Source organism: Sinohyriopsis cumingii, chromosome 6 (genome assembly GCF_028554795.1).
Source record: "Sinohyriopsis cumingii isolate HCF-2022 chromosome 6, ASM2855479v2, whole genome shotgun sequence".
NCBI lineage: Eukaryota > Metazoa > Mollusca > Bivalvia > Unionida > Unionidae > Sinohyriopsis > Sinohyriopsis cumingii.
This window is the reverse complement of record NC_142966.1, coordinates 74,265,925-74,292,922: the sequence shown is the minus strand read 5'-3', so window position 1 is coordinate 74,292,922 and position 26,998 is coordinate 74,265,925. Positions and strand designations below refer to the sequence as shown.

General features: G+C 35.1%; 1 protein-coding gene across 2 annotated transcripts in view; it reads right to left on the bottom strand.

Annotated features, from left to right (window-relative positions):
- The window catches only part of LOC149797216 (NADP-dependent malic enzyme-like), a 79,474-nt gene extending 53,516 nt beyond the window's left edge, over positions 1-25,958 (bottom strand). For both annotated transcript variants that reach the window (XR_016421786.1, XM_089961904.1), the window contains exons 1-2: positions 25,807-25,958; positions 9,283-9,436 (exon numbers count right to left, since the gene is read on the bottom strand). Coding sequence is in view for 1 of the 2 variants with exons in the window: in XM_089961904.1 (XP_089818030.1) it covers positions 9,283-9,436; positions 25,807-25,868 (216 nt within the window). In the remaining variant the exon portion in view is untranslated. The remainder of the gene's footprint in view (positions 1-9,282; positions 9,437-25,806) is intronic.
- Positions 25,959-26,998: the final 1,040 nt, after the last annotated feature.

Here is a 26,998-nt window from a genome sequence, read left to right as displayed (position 1 = left end):
CACGTTATAAGAAGTAATAGCCAGACTGGAACATGTATATGCTAGTCCCTGAGGCTAATTATTTGCTTCATAAATGTTGCGAGTGTCAGCCTTGCGAACAAGCTGACATCAAAAGGACAGGTGGGAAGCCAGTTGTATATAACATGGCCATAGGAACTTGTTATTGGCACCTTATTTGGCTGCGTGCAATTCACAGGTAAGTGGCATGAATTGCCGGTGTTGGTCTCAAAGGAACATCGTGTGGGGGTCGTAAATCCACCCTTGACAGACTGCCTGGGAGGGGGCAATGTCTCTACTTATGTAGACCATCGGTGAATCGACATCCACTCGGAATTGAGCAAGGCGTGGCCACCATTGGAATCACAAGTTTAAATCTAGTGTCTTAAAGCTAAAACGTGAGTAGTCGCTAAACAATCTTGCGGGAATTACTTAAGGAAGTATAAGCTACTCCGACGTCATTTGAAATTGGTGGGAAACAGTGTTATTCTGGGAATTACAAAGGAGCTTCGGACAGGAAACTTTTAGGGACCGGAGGAGCTGTAGGAGACAGAGAAAGGAAATACCCTGGTACAGTTGGTCCCAAGTCTCTGGGAGACAAGAAAAGGAGAGAACGGAAGTGGAAGGGTGAAGGACATGGTTGTTGAACTGAAGGGGTACTGGGTACCAGTCAAGAAATACTACAGATGAGTAGAAACACAGGACAGGAGGAAAATCTATCACACTAAGTCAGATGATGAAATAGGCCGTCACTTGGTTGAGTGAAAGATGAGTGATAGGGTTTTGAATATTGAATTTCATTTGAGGAAGGACTATCCGTTACTGAATGGCATTAAACTTGTTGTTTATTTGAATTTCACCTTTTGTGTATTCAGTAATTTAACTGTCGGCATCGCTGACTGGGGGCTCGGAGCTTTGCATCTCTATCACTACTTCAATTTCTAACAAAAACGAGCCAGGGTGGAACTTCTGTAAAAATTAAAGATAATCCTGGGAGCACCCCACCCCAACCTAAGGTAGTCTATGAGACCTTTACAACCTGAAGGGAGGGAATTCATAAGTAAACAGTTGATTCTACCTCAGTCTAAGGGTGTCCACTGTTCAACCAAGGTGTTTGGTCTACAGGTGGGGAAATATAATGGATGTTGAGTTTCATTGCAAACAACTTCACTTGAGGTTTCTCCCAAAGAAGAAATAGACTGCAACTTCTCGATGTAGAAACCAGTCTGTTTGGACTACCTTGCCTCTTCTAAACAAACTATCTGCAACAATATTTTTTTCTTCTGGAATGTGACAAACTCTGACTGTACTCCATTTTGACTCAGCCCATCACAGAAGGTTCCAGACATCCATGAAAGAGTAGGAGCATGAATACCTCCTTGTCATTTGAGGTACGCAACTACCGATAACTGATGTTCTGACTAAGGTGACCACATGGTGCACTGTCCTTCACATTTTCTATGCATCCTTTCAAGGCAAATTCTTTTTGTGTGAGAGGCTCTCTTGGTATAACTACTGGCCCTGGAGAAGTACTCTTTCTGGATATAACTGAGCCCCCCCCACCCAATATGACTAGTTCAGGGCCACAGAAAGAAACCCCCATCAGAATCTAGACTTGATTGTCAATCCTTGAAAAATGTCGATCTGACAGTGAATCCATGTGTGGTTTCCAGACTGCCAAGAGAAACTGAAGAGAATGTAAATGGACTCTCTCTAGGGATATCAGGTCTGCTGCAAAATTCAGAGTTCCCAGAAGAGAGATAAAAGCTGAGAATGAAGTCTTAGGACATAAAATCTTGAGAAGGAACGTGATCTAATTCTCTAAGTCCTACTGAGTCAACATTGGGTCATGTGACATAATTGGGACTGTTTGCTACTGCTATGCAGTTCTTGAAGTGCTGGATGAGCAGAATCCCCGATACTGAACTTCAAGTGCATAGCTATTACTCCTACAACTCTGGTGAGGACCCTGGGCACTGTGGTTATAGCAAACAGCATGACTCAAACTGAAACACCTCCTGACTGATCAAAAACGGTAGTATTTCTTGTGTGGAGGAAAGATCAGGATATGAAAATATGTATCCTAAATATCAAGAGAAACTATCAAGTCTGTGGGACTGATAGTGTTTTGAACTGACGCTGCAGTTTTCATCTTGATGGTTTCCTCTCATTTGTTCAAGGGGGCAAAGATCTATTATCAACCTCGTTTTGCAACAATTTTGGGGATAAGAAATATCTGGGAGTAGCATGCTGGTGACTGGATGTTTTGAAACATCTCTACTGTACAATCCTGAAGAAGGGTGTCCACCTCATCCTTTAAGTTTATTACTTTTGACTGGTGGAAGAGGATGGATGTCCTTGAGAGAGATGAGAGTTCTGTGAATCACTGATGTAAACCATCCTTCATTATGGAAAGGACACTTCAATATTCTGTGATACTCGACCAGGCCTCTGAAATATGGGTTATTCAAATACCTGCATTATAGGATGAGGGATGCACTGCATGGGTGGTGAAGTGTACACAGGGATGCCCCACCCCCATTTTCTTGGGAAAGGAGGAGAAGACAGCAGACTTCCTCAACTTGCATTTGCCTCTCCAGCTTCTCCATGATAAGTATGATTGTTGAGGGATGTGCTGAAAGAAGGGTTTACCTGGCTATTTTGCTATAATTATGGCCGCATTCTCTGCTTTTGGAAATTCAGTTGTCCCTTGACAACTGCTATTCCTTTATTGGCCAGTTTTAATGGGCCAGTAGCTGATGCAAGGAACCTACATTGGTGGAACATTTAATCCTGTAATGCAATGGCAGGAATAGGACTGTTGACTAAAGTGTTATGTATATCTGTATTGTGTTTATTCTTTTACTTTGGAGTATGCCTGTAGATTGCATAGGATCTATAAATTGGTGTTTACAATCATTAAATATTAATATCTATAATAAACCTGTTGAGTTTTGAGAAAACTCCCATGGGATGGGTTGGTCATGTGGGTTCTTTTGCAATGTGGGCTATTGTAACAGGTCATGATAGCAAGTAAGGGGAAATTGTGATTTAAAGCCGTATAGGTTTTTATATGGAAGTACTAGTGGACAGTTAGTTCATTCCTATCGACTAGATTCTCATGGTAACATCAGTCTGCAGATGTGTTTAATATTGTGTTAAAATATAATCTGAGAAGAAACATTTGTTTCAATCATTCATCAGAATCACAAGTGCTCACTGGGCTAAAATACTATTCTGGGATCAATCTGAATTTATTCAAAGATGATTTGGACAATGCAATTGTGATACATGAAGACTAATGGCTCATCAGTACTTCTGAGAATCCAGAATTCATTCAGAACACTTGATTCTTTTGGACTTGTGTACAACATTATAGTATCATTTTGGATTAAAATTTATAATATTACAAGTTCCTCTCAAATTTTCATGTTACAATTTAGAGAATTTACTAGTTAATTCATCAGGAATCATTTAACTAATTGTTGATTTGTCTGAAGGATAATTTTCTCATCTCTCCTAGGCCTCTTAGTGAAAGGGCACTAACCCTCTCCTTTCATGATCCTGCCTGAGTATCAAGTGGTGGTCTTTGAACCTAAACACCAGTACTTGCTGAGGGCCATACAGAAGATATCTGTGTCAGTACAAGATGATCTCTCCCTTCAAAAAAGGAAACTCCACATCCCAAAAGGTGTTGAAAGGATATATTGGGAAGGGGGGGACATCGATCCAATTTCCTTTCCTGTCAGTGTGGATAAATGCAGGCTCTGTCCCTTAAGCCGGAAAATCTGGTAATGTGGGGATAGTATGCAGTTTGATCTGATCCTCATACCATGATTTGGCATAACGTGTTCTCGGTACCTGGTGACCAGTGGCTAGTATTTTAACTGGTCCCTGGCAACAAGAGACCAGCAGTGTGACCAGATGTCTGCACCCAATGACTGGTGAGTCAATGGCAATAAAAAGATCCGTAAGAAAAACTTTCCTCTGAACTAAAAGACTGGAATGATGAATCACCCTCTTAGGGTTGTGTGAACCAGTCATCACCCGAGCTCAGGAAGAATTTTGACCTTCCAACCCCCAAAGAGGTTGAGGGTGGAGTGAATGCACAACCATATCCAACAATAGGGTTCAGTTCTAATACTGGGTTTCTTTGTACTTTGGATGTTACTCCCCTTCATCCTAGAGTCCAGGGAGGGGGTGGGGAGCTCACTCAATTTCAGCAAGCTTACAATACTTTATGATAAATGCTGCCCTCTTCTTAGAAGACACTACTGGATGATGGTACTCCACCCTTTCTTATTGGGTGGGGGGGGGGAGATCAATCCTCTGAGAAGTAGCTGTTATCTCCTCTAGGGTGGTAGCTATAGTTCTATCCCTCTTATATTTGCAGACATGCAGTCAATTCCAGTTAAATATACACTATGACATCTTAAGGATTCAGATGGAGAGGAAGAAGAAACTATTACTGTTGTATTTTTGTTGAAGCTAATATTTTGTTCACATACTTAGTATGTCAGGAAAAGAATGAGGGTGCTTTATATCAAAGGGGCTTATTATGAAGTCAGACTGGGTCAATGTACATGTTCTAAGAACTTCTAGGGCAAGAGGATGGTGCACCTAATATGGATGAGAGTTTTACCATTGCAGAAAGGGAAATCTAAACAGCAGTGACATATAACATATCACTGATATTAAAAGTGTGTTTTGGTTTTTTCTTTTTATTCTGTTTCATTGCGATAGGCTCTCTTGTATTCAAATGTGAGCAGTGTCAATCAACCACTGCAGCATTTCCTTGAGACCTTAATCAAGTACCAACTGTTTTGATCTCTGACCTGAAAGCGTTGGATGCACTGTTACAATAATTAAAAACTGACCTTTGCTGTTTTATCACATAAATTTTGGATCAAATCAAAATGGATGCAAATCCCATCTGTGTAAGAGCAAGCAGTCACAGTTATGTTAAGTCTGTTCCTCTCTATTCACTAAATAAACACTGTAAACATTAAATTAAGGTACCAACATTAGTTTGAAGATTATCATATTCATTTGCAAATGTGATCAACAATAACAAGCCAACCATGAAAGGTGCATGAAAAGATTATTTTCACAGATCGGACTAATTTTGGAGAAGCATGCTCTGAAGTTTGTTGTGAACTTCTCCCTAATAGAAACTCAAGAGGTTTGCTCAGATGTTTTGCTATAACTGGCAGTGAAACCATAGCATCAATATTTCACTAAGATAACAATAACAAATAATACAGTTTCAATGTTGTTTATCTTAATTAATGTCAGTCTTTTTCTGAAATAATGAATCTTGTTTTATTCTGAATTTATGGTAACAATAGAATGTATCGAGTCACATGCAAAAAGCAGTGACATAATACACAGTCTTTGCTGGTATACATGTCATGCATGCTCAAACCACCTGAAGTAATGTTTTAATGATCTTTCAGAGACTGGATATATCAAAAAGGAAAGGCAATTTATACAGAAAAGCAAAAAACTTCATTAGAAAAAGTTTTTTATTCACAATTGTTTCCAACATGATTACTAAATGACAGAGATTTTAACCACTTAACCTGCACACCTCTCCACCTTCAAACTGTTGATGTCCCCCATTTTCCAGAGTCCCTTGAGTTCTCGGTTTGATTATGGTCTATATTTTGGAACTCTGCAAGACTTACTGACAGAGAGGTGCATGTGTATATACATCTTGCTAATGTCATATTGCCAGAAATAATGTTTGCATAGTTTTTCAATAAATATGTCACAGATATAGATAGCTATTGGTAACTGTACAATTCTGAAAATATTAAGTGGTGGTAAACCCAATAGGGAAAGCATCACATGTAGCTTTATTATGTCACCCTTTTGTAGCAGGATGAATGTAATGGAACCTCTTACTTCTTTCTATGCCAATGATGCAAAAATGTTGTTTTAGACTGAACAGTGAAAGTGGAATCGGCAATTACTAAGCTCAATGCTGTTAAGTATTTCCAGCTGCCAATGTGAACATCAATTATCATACAGAAAACAAACCCAGTCTAATATTATCCTGACAACAAAACAATGGTCTCTGTGATAGGGCATAACAGACATAAATCAACAAAAGTCTTTTATATGATACAGTCTTACCCACTTATATTGACATCACTTATGTTGACAAGCAGCCTATTTCGACAAAAAAGCAAAGCCCCGGTCCCTTGGTCTACTATTACTACCAAAATTGTTATGTTGACGTCGAGATAAAAAATAAACGTACAGGTCGACAGAAGCCCTTGGTCCCAGCTTTAACAAATCCTTTGTTTTCTAATCATTTATGATGACAAGCTGCCAGTTCTGACCATTACTTTGTTCAACAATTAGTTGATCGTGCCGCCAGGCTTTAATTTTCCTGCCTAATCATTTATGTCGGCAAGCGGCCAGTTCCAACCTGCACTTAATCAACAATTAGTTGATCTTGCCACCAGGCTTTATTGTCACGATCAGATAAAAAAAACCAGGCTTTTGTTAGGTCCTATAAAGTTGGCTTCTCGCAGCAACTTTAATAAAAGCAATGAAATTTGATTGCTTCTTGCATTTTCCAAAGTGATTGGTGATTAAAACAAGTTTATTGTTTTGTGAAAGTTTCCTTTTTAACTTTATATTTACGATGGCTACCAATGGCAGTGTAAAATGCAAATTAAATTTACAGTCTCTGGAAACTAAATATCTGGCTGTTAAGGAAGCTGAGGGTGGAGCATCTGGCAAAGATGTCTGTGAAATTTTTTCTCTTAAACATAACACCCTGTCAGGATGGATGAAAGCTGCTGAGTCTATAAAGAAAGACTACGCGTGATATGATCATAAAAAAAACGAAAGAATTTATGAGAAAACTTAGTGTGGAGAACTTCGCTGCAACAAGTAGTTGGTTCAGTCGCTTTAAAGTTTGTCATAACATTGGATACAAAAGGATTTGTAGAGAAGCCAACTCAGCAGACACATCACAGCTTGATGGATGGAAAGCCTAACTTAAAGATATATTGCAGAATTATAAGTCTGAGAATATATACAATGTGGACGAAACAGTTTTATTCTTTAAGTTTACTCCAGACAAGACATACTGCATCAAAGGTCAACCATGTGTTGGAGGGAAACAGCCTAAAGACTGCATCTATGTTCTAGTCACAATGAACATGACTAACAATGATAAAATGCCACTTCTAGTTATTGGCAAGTCTAAGAAGTCTCGCCATTTTAAAAATGTGCACCATCTTCCTGTGGATTATTATGCAAACACAAAAGCTTGGATGACGTCAGACATTTTTATAGTGTGGATAAGGAAACTCAACAGAAAATGAAAGTGCAAGGAAGAAAAATTGCTTGCACACCCACGTGTGGATGATCTCCAACTAATTTTTCTTCCGCCCAATACCACGTCACTCACATAGCCGATGGATCAAGGAATCACCCAGAATCTAAAACGACATTATCGAAAACTTCTTGCCCATAAAAAGCTGGCTGCAATTGATCAGCATGAAGAATTTAAGGAAGATTTGCTTGGGGCTCTGTACAACTTGAGGAAAGTTTGGGGATCAGTGAAGCCAGAGACCATACAGAACTGCTTTATGCACACTTTCTTTCCCGAAAACGAGGAATTTCATGGATTCTCCCCATCAGATATCCCACATAGTCTTGAAGAAGATGGTTTATATGAAGGTATTGGAATTATGATGGATGAGATTGTTCGGATGGCTATTGAAACGGATGACAAGGAACAATGCCGAACAGCTCCAGCAGATGATGACATTATCGCTGCCGAAAAAAATGGATTACGTTTCAGAAGACAGTACAGAAGACAACATGATTAATACTGATGATAATAATGAATTGGAAACACTACCTTTGCCATGTGTTTCATGCAGAGAGGCCTTTTCAATATGTGATGGTTTGACAAGATTTTTTGCACAATCAAACTCATTGGTAATATCGGAAGAAGCACATGGTCACTTGGAAAAGTTGCAGCATTTTCTCCAGAGAGAATGACTATCAAGGCTCAAACAGAAGAAGTTTGCATGAAGTTCAGAAATGCATGTACTCTCGTTATCTCCCATGCCAACTTGTGCTAACAACAATTAATTTAAATTTTAATTTAAATTAAATTAAATTTTATTGTAATTTTATGCACTGATTATGCTATAGATAATATCTAAATTACATGTATATGTATTGGTCATTAAAATCTTTTACTGCTACATGTATTTGTATTTTGAGAGAATTCATAACTTGTTATCTCCGGGATGTATTTGAAATGAATACCACTTGAGCTGACATTGTTACAATATTGTATTGTAAGAATAATTTTCTTTTAATACCTCATTAGCATGTATCAATGTATACAATATTATTCCTTCATTAATCATATCAGCCGCATATCTCTTGTTCGCTTTTATGTACTTTTCACGATGACTTCTGTAACTAAATACATGTACTGTTTAAACTAAATTGTTGAAAGGTTTTCATTTCCCTGTGAATAGCTCCATCCTCTTGGTAGCCTCAATAAGATGGGAACAGACTGACCAAAATCTAGACCAATTTAAGTACACATACTTGAAGCATGTAAATAACTATGTAACCATGTGCTAATATTGACATTGAATATCGTAGTGAATGTTTTTCACATCAGGATGGGACCGATACAATATTTTATTGTGGATTTCATTACACAAAGGTAACCAAAATGTAATTTGTCAATATACAAGTGTATTTCACACTGGTTTTGTCTTCATGTACTCAAAATTTCCATTGTTTGTTTTCTCAAAGTGTAAATGCTACTCACTGACGACAGGTCACTCCTTGCTGATGAATTTAACTTGTATCATTTTTTCAGACCCAACCCCTAACACTTATCTCGACATCCGCCTACATCGACAATATTTCCTTGGGCCCGAGGATATCGACATAAACGGGTAGGACTGTATCAAAGCAGAATTACTATTTTGAGTTGATAAAAACCAGATATTAATCTGGTCTTTCTTCATGAGATTTTAAAATCATGGTTTTTAAAATCTACTTTAAAAGCTATTATCTTTGACCATCCCTACAAGCCAGATATCACCGAGTGAAAGTCACCGCCAATTGTGCAGCCCTTCTCCCCTTCCCTCACTCCAAACCCTTGTGACGGATATGGATTTTTTTTTAACTCTATGAAACAAAACTGAGTGTCCAGAACCAAAAACTAGAAATTCTGGAATCAGATACTGTTATAACAGTGAGCTATGATGCAGTACTCATAAATGTTACCTTATTGAGCTTTGGATCTCGGAGAATGTCAATTCCCCTGACCTTTGAGTTGTTGATCAGCTCCTTTTGGGCAGTGGGGAGGGGTGCAGCAGGTTTATTTTTGTGCATGGTCAATGATGTGTGATGGAAACCTCCGAAAGTACATGGGGTTAATCTGAAATAAACATTTTATAGATTAAATTTATGTCCAGCCTGCCCTCCTGTTCAATAGACACATGTATATTGTTAATGTCAAATGGCCTTAACATTGCCTGAGGGTCAAAAGGTGGGTGGGAATGCATTAATATGAAATGGCAGTGCTTACTGATTATACATTCCATGGATGTCATATATACCTCCCCGGATTTATAGTTTAAAAACAAAAATATAAATAAAAAGAACTGTTGTTTTTTTTAATCACAATTCTGAAATTTTTCAACAACATAATGGCATCAAATTATGATCCGCCGAGAGTAATGACGTCTTTGAAATATAAAATATTGAAACTATCTGAAAAACAAATGAAAAGCAGCCTTCACAGCAGTTTCTTGAACAAATGTGTTGAGGAGGGGATCGTTCCATCAGGTTTATGACTGAAACTGAAGATATACATAGGAAGCGGAAATGAAGATTTCCCAGATTCTATCAACAGTCTGTTACATAAAGTCTCGCTAAACATATGTGAGAGATTAGCAGAAGAACAACAAAAAATTTCACAAAATGTGGGAAAACAGATGGAAAATGTTAAGGATGAACTGAGGAAGAAACTAGATGGGCAAAGCCTTTTATGTTTCTACCAAGAAGTATATCAAAAAACAGAATCAATGAAAAATGATATACTTCTGAAGAAAAATGAAAAACTGAACAATTTACGAAAGAGTAAAGAAGAGAAAAATAAACAAGTTAAAAAAAAATGGAGAACAGCATATAATCCATCAACAACCAAAAAAACAGCAGCAGAAAAGCAGCAAATCATCACAACAACTGAATAAACAGCTGCATAAAAGCAGCAAATCATCACAAAAACAGAGTAATGAACAGCAAGAAAGGAAGTATTCAAAACCCATAGAAACTACAGCAAGGAAGAGTAATACACTTATAGTACCTCCCAAAACTTCAGTAAACCAAAGACAAAAGTAGGAATTTTGTAAATTCAAACAAGAATCAACAGCATGAACAACAGTGAGAAAACTTGACTCCCCAGGGCACAACAAAGAAGACATACGCTGAAGCCATAAAACTGGGGGAATCAGAAACAGTGACCATGAGAAAGACACTGACAAACCTGGTAAAGATTTTACAAGGGCTAATAGAGACGACATCACAAGACAAAAGAATAGGAGGTTCCACAGATTCAAAAGTAGAACAGAGTGGAATAAAAGAAACAAAGCGAAGAAAACAAATTAAGAGAGGTAAAGAAACAGTCTTAAACCTCTCACATAGAATATTAACTGATAATGACTATATACTGGGGACTAAAATTTTGTCCCAAAACAAAATGTCACATAAAATTAAATTAGCTGAAGAAATTTTAAATTTTTCTAGACGCCTAAAATTAAAAGAATTTTTTTATGATAAAGCATACAACAATTCTGAGAGTAAATCGATTTCTTTCATTCTAAAAAAATGGGTTATTTTAATACAATTAAATCATCTTTTACACCACCTAGTGGACATGATTCATATTTAGATTTTTATATTGACACGATCACAAAAGAGATATTAACTGATAATCATAAAAAGCAATATCATAGTAATATTTCTAAGGATGAAATTAAGTCTTTATATAATCTAATGAATGACGACAGTATAGTTATTAAAAAGGCTGATAAATCAAACACTATTATTATTATGAATCAAGATGATTATGTTAAAAAAGTTGAACGTCAGTTAAATGATGAAAAATACTAAAAACATATTAACGAAAACCCGTCAATAGAAATCAAATAAAAAAATTTCAACATGCATTAATGAGATTGCTAAAAATAATTATTCCGTATGAGGAATTTCATACTTTCCCTCTTAACATACGTACACCTCAATTCTACATATTACCCAAAACTCATAAAAATCCTGACCATAATTTACCTTTAAATTATCCAGGACGATCCATTAAATCACGTTATAATTCATATACTGAAAACCTATCTAAATTTATTGATGGTGTTTTACAACCTTTTATGAAATCACTTCCTTCATACATTATAGATACCACTGATTTCTTAAAAAGTTGAAGTCTATTCCACAGCTATCTGATAACTCAATCCTTGTATCATTAGATGTAACATCACTATATACCAACATTCCACATGCAGATGGTATTGAAGCATGTACATATTTTATTGATAACAATCCTAATAACAGCACACTATCTAGTGATGATATTTGTAAAATAATAAAACTTGGAATACAATTATTTTCAATTTAATAATATGAATTACATACAAATAATTGGTACAGCAATGGGTAGTCCTATGGCTCCTACATGGGTAAATTAGAAAAAGATTTTCTTCAAAACGAAAAGTTTAATCCATCTGTTTGGTTCAGATTTTTAGATGACATATTTATGATCTGGAACCATTCAAATGAAGAACTAAAAAAATGTATTGATCGCCTAAATCATTTTCACCTGACGATTAAATTTACATATACTGCATTTAGTACACGTTTCATTTTTAGATGTAAATGTAATAAAAAATATTGATAACACTATCTCTACAAATATTCATATCAAGGAAACTAATATCCACCAATATGTAGAATATTCTTCATGTCATCCCAGGTCATGTAAAAACGGTATACCATATAGCCAGGCCAAAAGATACCGACACATTATTTCAGATGATTGTCAATTACAAAATTCATTGAATAAATTACGAACTTATTTCCAAAATAGAAATTATCCTACATATATAATTGATTCTGCGCTGAACAAAGCCTGTAATCTTACTCAACATGAGCCTTTAAACACAGCAGAATATAAAATAGACATGTAATTCCTTTCACAATACAATATAATCCTTCATTACCTAATATAGGTCGTATAATTAATAAATATTATAGTCTCCTAAATTTATCCAATAAAACCAGCGTCAAATCACTTTACAAAATTAAACCAATTCTCTCTTATAGAAGACCCAAGATTTTTTAATTAGAACTAAACAGACAGAAAATAAAAATATACACTTTTCGTCATCTAAATGTAACAGACACTGGTGCTTTCAATGTGCAAACATAAGAGAAAGTACTTCTTTCAGTAGTGCCAATACAAAAGAGGTATTTTCTCTACGTGATAACACTAACTGCATATCAACTGATGTGATTTATTTAATAACCTGTAAAAAATGTAGCATGCAATATGTTGGACAAACACTTCAACAAGTTTCTAAGAGAATGAATAATCATCGCTTTCATACAAAAAATTATAGGAATCCTCAGCTTTCCTCTAATATTTCAACACACTTTAACACCAATAATCACTCTCTACTTGATTTTTCTTTCATGCCAATAGATATTGTGCATGGTGACATGAATAGACTCATAAAAGAAACTTATTGGATCCATAAGTTAGATACTCTGTATCCTAATGGACTTAATGCTAATGCACTATATAAAATTGTATAATTTAAATTGATATATTGTATAGTACAAAATTGCTTTAATATTTACTAACTGAATATGGAGAATGTCATATTTCTACATTCTATTTAAGGTCATTATTACCGTTAATAATTTTCATTTCTATTGCAGAGTTCATTTTTTTCCCCTCATTTTTAGTATGCATTTTCAGATCTCATTCTTTTCATTTCTTTCAGAATAATTATTTTAATAAAAAGAACTGAAAACTTCAACAATTTCAAATGACAATGAACTTGCCTGGATGTCAAAGTTTGGTTTGTGATGCATGGACATGAAAAGGCAAAGCCCAAAGCTACAATCCCAAGTACATTAACAGTTCAAGGTTTGGGATTTACTGCTGTACAGAAATAATCGAGCCAAAAAATTCTCATGAAAAAATTAGTATCCATCATTTTTTTGTGCTAAATATAAAAAACCAAATAAAAAACACCAATGAAAGACAGTTCAGCCTATTAAAAAAGATCAAAATAAACAGTGCATGTGTTTCTAACTTTGCATCTGAACATTAAGTCGTTAATAACAATGTCTATTTCATTATAATACAACCATCTTCTACCCAATGATAGACTTTAAACCATTGATAAGAAAAGACTTGTTTGACAATTGAGATAAAGGTTTTTATAACATGAAAACTTATAAGGTACAACAGGAAATTGGTCTCCAGCTTTAAAATGAATGAATAACTAGAAAATAAGGCTTTTTTTTAAACAATTATTTAAAAAGACACACCTTCCAATCATGAAAGGAATAAATAAATAAGGGGCATCCATAGATTTTTTTATTTGGTGACCAGGTAGAATCAGAAACTATCCACCATTAACTGTCTCTCCAGTTCTGAATGCTGAGGCATGAGATGAGGATGCACTTTCTATTGGTTTGGGAAAGGCTGATGGCGTCTGCCTGTGCCCCATTCCAAATGACATTTTACATTTTTGCGTAATTCAATTGGCATATTCCTTTCCCCAAATGCAAACCATCCACAAAGTCTGGTCCAGGGATGTGACTAGAATTATGGTTTATAAACCATTTTTACTGTTTTAGTCTCCGTGTTCATGACATTTGACCATGAAATTGATTAGGTTCTTCTTTATGGTAGGCATATAAAAGTTCATACTTTTGTTTATGAATGTCAACAATATTTATTCATCTATTTATTTTGTTTATTTATTTATCAGTGCTGCCTACTTTCCTTCTTATTCTATGGTACTCCAGACCATAAGACACATAGTTAGACCTATAAAATAACTTCACACTGTTCTTTAATATCCAAAAAACTAAAGGAAAAAGAATAAAAGATAGTTCTTCCTCTGATTACTGATAAGACAAAAGATGCTTGAAATTTTACCTAATGCTGGAAATTAAAACACATATTAGCGCTGAAGAGCTGGATCAATCAAGTAACAAAAGGCCAGGACATACACGTTGATCTCACCAATAACTTGCATAAATTGTGACCATTGACCCCCAAGGTTACCAGAATAAGTGTGCATGTCACCGAATGATTTGTTTTTTGCTTCATAATAATTCACCCAAAGTGAGTTTTAGAAAATATCAGGAAATAAGTTTTAAAAAACCCACTTTAGCCAAAACTTCAATGCAAATTTTCAATGACCATAACCTTAAACCCAAGATCATGTGAGAAAGCATGTTGCAGAATGAATTGTTTTCACGTTATTTCCAAGTATGATGAAAATTTATGAAGGAGTTTAGGAAATATATGTAAATGAAAAGCTTGTAACAAAAACATTAAATGCTGAAAATGACCCTATTGCAGCTGCCAAAGCAGAAATAGTGACTACCATGTTCTGCTCCCCAATGACATAAAGATCATACACATCACAAACATAGTGCAGGTACATTACCATACAGTTATGCACGCATATTTAAAATAAACATTTGTACATTCAATATGTTACATAGAGAACTGGGTGTGGACCTCAATGTGTCCACCATGTCATAATTCACTTTCAATGGGGTTAAATAAAAATGAGATTATTTTTCATACATTTTTCAAGGATGTGTTAATTTTTGGCAGGAATTCTGTTGGTGAATTTCTTTCATTTATGATCATTACATTAGTTCAGTATCAAATTTTACTTTGGAAGAATAAACCTTCTGTTTCTAATATTACATCCTAGACTGAAAAATTGAAACAAAAACTGACATTTTAATTTTCTTATCTGATCCAATGTCTGAAACAAAATGGGAGGGAGATGGCATTAAGTCACAGAAAAGCAAATAAACTTCACCTTTTGTGCATGTTTAGACCATAATGACTTGCTTGAATGTGACAATTTTGTCAAAATCTGTCACTGTTGCTCTCATCTGTTCTATGACAGGTCATTGCAAGTTCCTCATAACATTGATGACTGAGACTTTAATTTTGACCCTATGACTTCAAATGAGCATAACGAAAACTATACAGAATCGTAACTGCTGCTCCAGTCTCTCAAGTATGCTGTGTTACTAATATCTCAGAACAGAAATGGCATTCATAGTGCATATCTGATTTGATGCAGACAAAAAAAAATGCTCTTATCATCTTTGCTATAAAAAAAAACTGTCAAGTTAGATCGACTACAGCGTAATTTTTGTCTAATATTGGAAAAAAGTGTCTGAATGTGTTTTGTACCAGTAGGCTCAGAAGGTTGCTGGTAACTGGCTCTCAGTGAAGACTTTAGAATTGCCTGGGTCGCTGATCTTGTTGAAGAAGCGGTTGTTTTTAAAAGCATTACACCACTCCCTAGATAACTCATGAACCTGCTTATAATGTGGGGGCAGGCATGGATTTTAATACTAAACATGTTAAAATAAACAGTAATTAGTGCTATCTTAATATAATGTGCATTGTTATACTCTCCTTAAGAGGGCCTCAAGGGAGAATAGCTCTTGACTAATGAGTCACCCTCTATAAATAAAGCATTATTATTATTATCCCATCTTTTATTCTAAAAAATAACAAAAGTATTGACTCTTATTTGTTGACTAAAGAAAACTGTGATCCAGTCTAGCAAATGAAATCTTGACATATTGCTTGTTTAACTGTTGAAAATGACAGTTAATGCCTGGAAATGTGAATTACATGTACCATCATAAAATTCTCATCTTTTACAATGTAAAGTGTTTAGTCCTATAGCTCGCTACAATTTCTTTACACAAAATTTTTTCAGTACAATGTAACTAACAATATTTCATGAAATTTCAATCAGTTGAAACGCCACTAATGCCTAATGGCGGCAAACCTTTAAGGAATAAACACTAATGAAACAAGTTTTGTCAGGTGAATTTATATTTTAGAGCTGTCTTAATTCAATTTTAGTGTAATCATCATAAATGTGATATGATATGCCCTTATGTATTCAAACATGAAAAATGTCCCTCTACCATCACAGCTACTGCTGGGAGTGTTTCCATGAGTAACTTAATTAACTACTGACTGTTTTGATCTCCAATCTATAGGCATATTTATTGTATTGTTAGCCTCAATCAAGAGCATACCTGCTTTGTATTGTCATATGAATTATGTCCTTTTATAAAATCAAATAAAGGAGGTAGAATTAAAAAAAACAAAGTTAAAAAGGCATGCAAATGTTACCACGATAAGAGCTAGCTGCCAGGGTCATGTCAGGTCAAATCATTTCAACTGACCACTCAAATGCTATTATAAATATTATGCAAGTAGCATAGTTAACTACCTAAAATTATCCTAGTCATTCACAAATGTGATAGAAAGTCAACTCAGTGAAAGATCATTCATTATGGAGAAGCAAGTTCCAACGTTTGTAATGAACTTGGAATTCCTGAATTGGCACTCGGAGATTTACTCATGGGCAAGCAGATATTTCACTATTACTTAGAATGAAATCATGGCACATTGTGGCCTGGAACAAGCATTATGTTTTAGGGTGAACTTGCATCAAAGAAATTTTACAGATGCATGTTTAAACTATGGGCTACCTAGAAAACCCAAAATGACTGATTCCCAGCATGGTTCATAAATTTGTTAGGCAAATAGTGGCTGATGATAGTTATGATGACAAAAATATTTTGCAGTTCTGAAGTGTATCAGATTATTGGAGCAAAGAAAATTGTTAATGGAGATACCAATGGGTGATCTGGAGCCTGAAAATAGTGCTAAATTTGAGTCTGATGAACATGCAGTTTGGACAAGAACAGACTGCATAGAGGCCAATCCCCCTTCAACAAAAGAAGAAAAGTCAGAATATCAAGACAAATTAAAATACAGACAATTTAAAAGTAGAATGCAGTTTTCGTATTTTTTCTCAAATAATATAGCTCTGTGGGATCATGTGCTACAAAACTATATTTCCCTATCAGGGTTAAGAGAAACTGGATAAATAAGAATGGAAAAATGAAATTAAGTAAAGCTCTTTATTTGATCAAAATACCTGTCAGGTGGCTAAAGTGAATCCTGCATCGGATCAATGGCCTAAAATATTGAATATATAATCAATGACAACATGTAATCTGCTTGAAAGTAATTCTGTTATCTTGTCATGGAGGAGAATGGCAATAAACAGATGCTAAGTGTATGTCTGTCTGTAATGTGGATACTGGAAATATCAGCAGTATATCACATAAAAGGGGACAACCTATCACGGACAGTCCTTCTAATGATGGAAAGACCAAGTTAATATCTGTATCTGTAATAAGTCATACTGTCATAGCACAAGTGAATCATTTCACCTGTACAGACAGCACTTTACGTTCCTCTCCTCCTATACCCATACATGCCAAGTTTTCTGGGACCAAATCAAGGAGATTGGTGTTCATAATCAGGGAGATTGGCATAAAGACCATTTTTGTCATAAAATTAAGAGCGAAAATGCACATAGTATCAAATCCAAGTAAATTAACTACAGAACAATGAATAACAGTTACTCATGTTTTAATTTTCATTTATGTTATTTTCTTAATCTCACTAATATAATTTATGAACGTTCACAAGAATCACTGTCTGTGGTTGAAAAACGTATGACACACTGGTACCTCAAACGAACAAACCAGGGATCGAGCTAGACTTGAATTTTAGGAAAGTGACTTCTTTTGGACAGAACAGGGAGAAGTGAGAGCTAAACAGGGAAAGAAATCAAGGTATGCAATACACAAACACATAATTTGTGTGCATGTATGTGTTTTCATTCTCTTATTTGAATTACGCCCTCAATTTCTCAGTATGCATATTTGCATTTCACACTGGTTTTAATCAATATTTAAAAGTAGAAAACTTTCTCAGTTGAATGTATATTATAAAAACACTTTGTATGTGTATAAATAGTATATTCATATGCAGTACATTTTGGTCATATGTCTTTAAATGAGCACTGTAGAAGCTATACATCCCACTGAATTTTAACTGGTAGGATTAAATAGATTACAGTATTATAACTTAAGTTAGTAAAAATGCTTAATCAACTACCCTTTAAAAAGGTTTTTTTTAAAACTTATGAAAGTTCACAACAAAATGGCAGTCACATTTCTTTTTATTAACCTGTTTGAAACAACCCTTTTTAAATATGTACATGAGAGCAAATGCACATGCATCTGCATACAATGTTATTCGTGTGATGTGTGATTAGGGTTTTTAACTTAGCTTTAACAGTTTTTCAGTCATATCGCTATGATGTCTGCAGCATGGCAGTTTATAGTGATGTCTAGCACTAGGGCATCATGCTGCATGATGTCCCACCCAGTCACATTATCCTGACATCAGGCCGACCAGTCCTAACACTAACCTCTTAACACCGAGCACCAAGCGAGGCAGCTGTTAGTACCATTTTTACAAGTCATTGGCATGACTCGGCCGGGAATCGAACACATGAATTCCCGTATCTGAGGCAGAAAGCTCTAACCACTAGGCCACTGGAGCGGTCTACAATGTTGTTCATCCCAGTTTCTCTGTTGTCGATAAATAATTACCATAACTATTCATAGATAACACAATGAAGCATTACAGTCTGTATATGAATGAAGCAAACTCTTCTTTCCAACTGAACTGAAACGACCAACATGCGAGTGCATCTATTTTTAGAAGTGGGGTTTTCATAATATAACCACTCACTTTCTGGCTTCATTACAACAGTCTATTGACAGAATTGCAAATTTATGGTTAACTATTTTTCTATGTACATGTAGTAATGTCCAGCATTGGTTATACAGTATTTGCTTCACTACTTTTCTTTTCCGTATTTTCACAAAAATGCAGGAAAACAACTTTGACATTATAGGCCTGTTCGATAAGAGTTGTTACCGCCCCTGAAAATAGACTCTCTTGAAGAGCTCTTCAGTGAATTGAAAACTGACACCGTATGCACAAATTTACAATCTCTATTTACGGTGAGCAATACCCCCTTACGAATGCGTCAACTTGAGTGCTTAAATTTAGATAAAAGTGTGATAGCGTGTTTATGTGTTTCACAGACTGAATTTATATTATTATCATTAAAATTCAACCCATAACACATAAATTCTCCCATTTAAAGCATTATTACTATTGTTATTATTATTATTATTGTTATTATTATTATTATTATAAATCCTCATGCACATATTTAAATATATTCGTTGTTATCTTGGCAAACTTAGATAATGTAATAATCAGTTTTTAGTGAAATATATTTTACTTAGATGAAGAGGAATATGAATTAGATTTGTCAGGAGATGACACATTAGAAACAAAGCAAATTATCAGTTCTGTCTGATATGTAATAAGAATGTGCTTTCTAAAAATATCAAATACATGTTTGAATTAGATTATGAATGCCAACTGTCAATGAATAAATCATCTTATATACTTGTATATACTAACATGAGTAAAAAAAAAACCAGACATCATAGATTTCATGTTTTGTTTTCTGTCAAAATCCAGTCCTTAGATTTACCATAACAAAGGGAATTTCCGGAACAAAATTGAAATTACTGAAGAAAGGTCGAACTTAAAAGTTAGCAGTATTGTCCATGCAGAATAAATTATATGCATAATTGGGCTCTATGCTTCACATCTATAGTATTAGCATCAAAATATGTGGCACCACTGCACCAGTGCAAAATGGCATGGGTAGACGCATGTAGCAAGCATATGAAGATCGGTAACGTTCACATAAGAAAGCATATGGGGAATGGACAGACAAATGAAGTAGTAATTAATAGCATATCTACACATATTATATGCTGTTGTATAGCTTGAAATCTTTTCTTCAAATCTATTGAATTAGCATCGAAATATGTGGTACCATCGCAAAGCGGCATGGGTAGAGGCATATTTGAAGGATATGAAAATCGGTAAATTCGCATGCGATACTGATTAAAAAATAAAAAATAAATTTATTTTGCATTTTAACACATTGTTATTAGCATAGATCGATTTTGACTGATGAGAACCTTATAAATTGATATCAAATGAAGACGTGATTAATAAGATATATACACACATTATATACTGTTGGATAGCTTTAATTCGATGCTTTGTTGGCCTCCATCACAGCATATAGATTTGCTCGTCGGAAGAGCGTTGTATCATGGATAAATTAGGGGACTTAATAAGTCAAGGGACGTAACAACCCTTATCGAACAGGCCTATAGAAGTTCTCAAATTCCACAACATAGCATTATCCCATATGTTTTTACTAACATAATATTTAGTTCTTGCTTTCTATGGATTGAATATTTTCTTAAATATATTTGCCCAAATGGTTATGAAAAGAGAATCTAATACAATGGTATTTCCCAGACACAGTGATGTCTGCCATTATTTCCCCCCTCACAAGTTCACTTAGGTTTCAAACTGATTTTAAGAAAATAATTTACACACAGCAGTTAAAATCTTCATATCACAGATTATATTCTTAAAACACAAATTTATGTTTTTATAATCAAATTATTACATGAGGAAATCGGCCAGTGATAGTTGTTGTAACCAGAGACATATACCACATCTGTGTTAGAACTTACTTGATAATGGTCAATCAGCTATCAAAACACCTGTCTGTGAATGTGCAAGAGTTTGTCACTGCAACTGAAATGAACACCAGCTATCTGAAGGCTTGATGCCTACACTTCACCTTGAGCTACAACACAAAGCCAGAAATAATGGGCTATGGAAAGGGAGCATCTAAAAAGCTATGGTCACTCAATTTACATCTTTAAAAAAAATCACAGGGCAAAATTATTGTCACTTTCCTAACATGCGAAGGCAATGTTTTCAATTTTAAGGCTACGTAGTCACCCACTTTGCCCAGTAGTGTGACCCCTGCAAACTCAGATTTTTTTCTTCAATATGTGTTGTCTTTCAGTCTAGTAGAGAGGCTCTTTCTGCAGTGATACACAAATCATTTGCAGGTCTAAGTTCAAAACAGTCGTACTTTGCATTGCCAAAAATGAGAGGGAGAAGGAAACAGCCATAATTCAATATTTGTCTAACTCTATCCATCTCTTTTCTTTTCCCCAGCTCCACTCTATACAAAAAAGCTATAAATGGGTACCTTGGTACCCATCAGTTGATAATAACCTGGGTGATAAAAAGGGCAACTGGCTACCTGATAAAATAAAAAAAAACATCCCCAAAACATGTTTCCAAGTTCAGATAAAAAAAACGTCAGGTGCAAGCAAATCGCATTATAATGAAATATAATGATTACAGTTTGAAGCCCATGTCATGGGACTACTGGCTGCTGCATATTTATCCATCGTTAGAACGTCTAATCTCCTTTATTTCTATATATAGTAAATCAGGGTTGGCAGTGAAATTGAATTTTAAAATTTCAAGTTATTTTTTATTTATTTTTTCAAGGTTCTAAAATATTTTTGAAAGTAAAGACACACAGCAGTTATAAGATTATTACCTCCATGGTAAGCATAACATTTATTACAAATTTGATAAAGTATGCTTTGAGTTTGTTCCTCAATATAATGAAAATGAAGATAAAGCAAAAATTAATGATTAAAATGACTAGACATCTTTACTTTGCATAATTCATGCACTTTCTGAACTGATGGGCTAACCTAATGTAAAGCTGAGTGCAAAGAAAAGCATTTTTTTGTGCAGTCATGGTAGGCAGTCAGTTCACCGCTTTGTCAAAATTTTTAGGTTTACATTATTTATTTATATTTGCTTCAGTTTTTTTAAGGATTTTTTTTGTGTGTGAAACAAATAGCGCCAGATATTAAGCAAAATGAGCTTAACTGATGTGACTTATAGATGTCAGGGGTCACGCTACCAGGTGAAGTGAGCAAATAAGTCGCCAAAAAATGTAAACTTCAATTCTTCTGTTAGGAAAGCAAAAATGACTTTGTCTTGTAATTTTTATTTTTGAAGTACCGGTAGATTGACTGAACATAGTTTTTTTTAGACGACCCCTCACTGGCATGTGTTTTAATAGCTGATTGACCATTAACCCTTTCCTGAGTAAGTTAGCAACTATCACTGCCTGATTACTACATGTTATCCTTTGATGATAAAAACATACAAAACTTTAAGAATAGTATGTAAATAGTAATTTGTATTTTAAGAACAGATCTGGATATTTAAACTGCCTCTTGTATACTATTCCCTCATAGTTTGTAACTAAGTGAAACAGTAATGGAGCAATAATGGCGGACATCTCGTTGTCTGGGAAGTACCAGTTTATTAGATTGTCTACTTTTGTGAACCACTGGGCAAATATACTCAGAAAGATAAACAATTCATGAAATGCAAAGCCTAGGAATTATGTTATTGTAGATTTAACTTTAAAATACCATTATGTAGGGCAGAAACGTGTCGGACAATGCTATGCTGTGGAATTCATGAGAAGCACAATAAGGTTAAGGTTGTTTTCTGACTTGTATCTGTGAAAAAACGGAAAAAAATCAGTGAAGCAAATACTATTTAACCAATGCCTAAAATTACTACAGGCACATAAACAAATAATAAAACCATAAATCTGCAATTTTATTAATGGACTGTTGTAATTAAGCTGTATAAAGTGAGTGATTACAAAAACCCCTCCTTCAAAAGATAGATGTACTCATGTCTGTTGATTCGGTTGGAAAGAAAGGTTTAGTTCCTATACCAACTATACAGGAGCCATGTCAGTAATTTCATGCATTTCAATGTATTATGTATGAGTAGTTACATAATGTTTTATCCGCAACAAAGAAATTAAGACAAACATCTGCCTCATGTTTAATAGTCATCTATCCATTCATCCATCTATCTATCTATCTATATATAGTTTCTTGCTTTGCTTCCACTTCTCCCTGTTGAGCTCTCACTTCCTGTTCTGCCCAAAAGGAGAAGTTAATTCTCCCTAAAATTCAAGTCCTGCTTAACCTCTGGATGTTGAATGATTGAAAAATGTTGGAGAGGAATTTTGTAAACTTAAAAACATTTTGCACCAGGAGAAGAACAAATCAATATCACTTTAAAAACTTTGAAAGAAGAATCATTGGTGGACTTCAGCAAAAGTAAGACATGTAGACTATTTAAAGTAAGTGTTATCATAAATAATTGATCATTTTGTTTTCTGTCTATACTCTCGTAGTAATCCACATCGATAAGGCCAATATATTGTAAAAAAGTTTAACTGCAGATCCAGGTAAGTAGCAATAATAAATGTACATTTTTCATCTCTTTCTGTAATTATGGCATGTAATATACAGACTGCTCTTTTTATGCTCAGATTACACTTTTTTGCCATTTACATTAGTAATAAATTATGCTTATACCTCTCTTGGGGGTTGGCACGTGTGAACATACAACAAAGCAGTACAGGTTCACATTTAATACAATTTCCCTTTGATCGGGTACCCAGGTAACCAATTGTTAGGTTCGACTGGTACATGGCATATGTTTTCTAAAATTCTGACCACTGTTGAAATCAAAATCTTCAAAATATGTTGTCTGCAGTTGAATAAGCATTAATCTATTGATTGTTTCTGAGCTTGATCTGTTCCTTTTATGTGTATGAATATTGTTCTGTACTTAGACCAGTAAGCTGATATCCACTTTTTTGCCCGAAATTTCTGCTACCAGAAATGTCAGAAAAGAAAGTGGAGATCTACTTGTTGCTCCAGTTCTGCAATGAGAATCCCCTCTCACAGTCTGCTGTTTGAAAAGCTAGCTTAGCGACAGGAATATGATCCTACTGGGCTAAATTGTGACGGGAAAAATAAACTAAAAGTGCAGTCCACTTTTAAATTGTCAGTATTTTAATTTGGCTTGTTTGCCTTTTCTGCATTTAATTTTGAAATACCACTGAAATGAGGGGTTAACAGGCACGCATGTAAGCATGTACATCAGATTCAAATGTATTGGCATTTTCAGGTTCAAAGCCACTCACTCATATCTCCATTAATACTCTCCTACCTTCATTACTATGATTATTAGTATTTGCCAAATAAAATTGTCATCTAACAGATAGACCATATTATAAAAGCACATTTGTAAAACTTCCTTGGTACAAAATTCATAGTACAACAGAAAGTTTTTTAGGGGGCCCAATAACAAACATCAATGTCAACCAAAGAAACCTTATGTGCAAACAGTTACAAAAAAATACATGTTGTTACATGTGTTAAAATATTTCTAATGGCTTATGCTGGGTGAAACACTTCACGGGTGAGCAGCTGAATAAAACTGTATACTCTGCAGAGTACATTTTCATATGCATTACTTGACCCTAATTTGAGTGAGATCTTACACATCATCACTTTTCAAGTGCACTGATTTGTAAAAATTTTGCCTGCATCATGTGAAAGCAAGATATTTTAACTTAAAATAACATGCTCAGCAGCTTTTTTTATTGCTGGGAATTTTTGTCGGTACTTCAAAAGATGGAGGCAATATTCTAAAGACTATCAAACAATCCAGGAGACTTGACATGTATGAATACCTCACCTGTTGCAAAGTAGATCTAAACCAAAAGTTAGCAAAACAAAAGACTTACCATTTAATGATTTCCATCCAAGGAGAGGAAATTTTCCATTCTGTGCTTACCCATTTGTTAACTAAAGAACTTTCCAGTCATGAGACTGACTCCATAAACTCTTTTGCTCATCTTCTTCGGTCAACATGAGGCTAGTAATGTGATGTATAATTTTACTTTATTAGTGACACTGGTATGTCCTATTTACTGAATGAAAACGATTTTACCGAGCAGAAAAGTGATATGCATCACATGTGATGAGCTGAAAGTGGAAATGGCTAAAATATAACAATACTGTACCAGTAGACTACATGATCACAATCGAATCACCCATGTCAGAATAATAACTGGACCATCATCAATGATTGCACACGGGCAGTGACAGAACAAGCTAGGCACCAAACATAATGGGCCAGGAAGTTTGTGATTATCATGGATGACATTTGCTAACCAAAAGAGGCAGTAACAAAAGGTGTTATCAGCGAAATAAAGCTTGGAACCAGGTTACAGAGTTTTTATTTAACATAATAATTTTTAAAGGTTAGCAGGAAACATAAATCACACTGGTAGGTTCAAAAGCACTGCGAGGTAAAATGTCACTATATCAGGTCAACAACTGTACATGACCCTGGGCAGAACACAAGTTTTAAAACAGTTCTGAAATATACCGGACTTGGTCGCTGTTACAATTCGGTTTAATATTTAAAAGTATAACAAAATTAAAAATAACGAAAATAAACAAATTCTCTAGTGACGGTTTATCAAATATTTATATCTATTATCGACTGCCATATTTAATTTAGGTACTACCAGCAATTATAATTAATACAATTGCTCGTTTTAAATCACGGGCAAAATAACTGGTATAATGATTAAAGTATTGCGAAGGACAACGCCAGCCAATGACAAGTGCAAGGTCAGAACAACAACAAAGTCGAAATCGCAAATTCTAACACACAGAAATGAACGTTAAAGTTTTCACCTTCTGCAATAAGTGGTATTAAGAATCCGTTTTGCAACATCTGGTCCAATTTTTAATGCCATCGTTCAATGTTGGCGCACGCTGAAACAAGGAGATACACACAGTTAACGGCAGCTGATTCTTCCGGCCTTAACCTGCAAAAGACCTTGATCTTTTGTTTTGTGCTTCCGTATTAAACTATCTCTCAAACTTTATCCGGGAAAGGTCACATTACCTTCAGCATTTATAGTGTCACTCTACATCCCCGTTTGTTTGCATCCCACTACCGATTTCAAAAACGAACGTTTAATGTGATAAAAAGTGCACAGAACTAAGTCAATTGAATCATTGATTTATAATTTATAACTGACTCTGTCCAGAATGGTACTAGTGCTGAAACCCTGCACCATTTCATGCATAATGGACTTTCCATACTAACACGGCGCCATATTGCGTACACTATGGGTTAGTTTATTTCTATTAGACACCATAATGACGTAGTTCATCCTGTTCGGCAACTGCTAAATAACTGTGTAAATTCGTAACGTTGAGAGTTTGGAATTATACCTTGCGAATAATATGTGGTAAAGGAGGAGTTGCAATCTTCTGCAAAACTTCTCTCATGAGATATGCTAACTTTATAGATGAAGTTAATAGTGACAGAGTTGTTGGCATAGAATTCAAATTTCCTGATATGCAAAATGTATATATTTTTTGTGTATATATGCCGACCCTATTATATGGCATAGATTGTTACAAAGCGCAAATTGAGTTGATTCAAAATCTCTATGATCAGTACTCACAGCTGGGGGACGTGTATTTTACTGGTGATTTCAATGCAGTAGCTGAACCAGCCACTTTCAGAGATTACAAAGATAGAGTATTTCATGAGTTCTTGCGATATAATAATCTAGTGAGTGCTGGACATTTAATAATATGCACTGGTTCCCGCTATACGTTCACCCCAGCAAGAACGATGATTGATCATTTTGTACTGTCGGATCAATGCATAGGTAGATTACGAAGTGTGCACATTGTTTCAGATCACGAAGAGCACGCGATATCTGACCACCTCCCTATCCTTACTTCCCTTCGTACAGTGACCTGTGGGAGAGACTTCAGACAGTCTATGAAGAGAAACAACATAGCCTGGAATAAATTAAACGCTGATATCTTGAAAAACTATCAATCTGAGCTGGACCTTCGCCTGAAA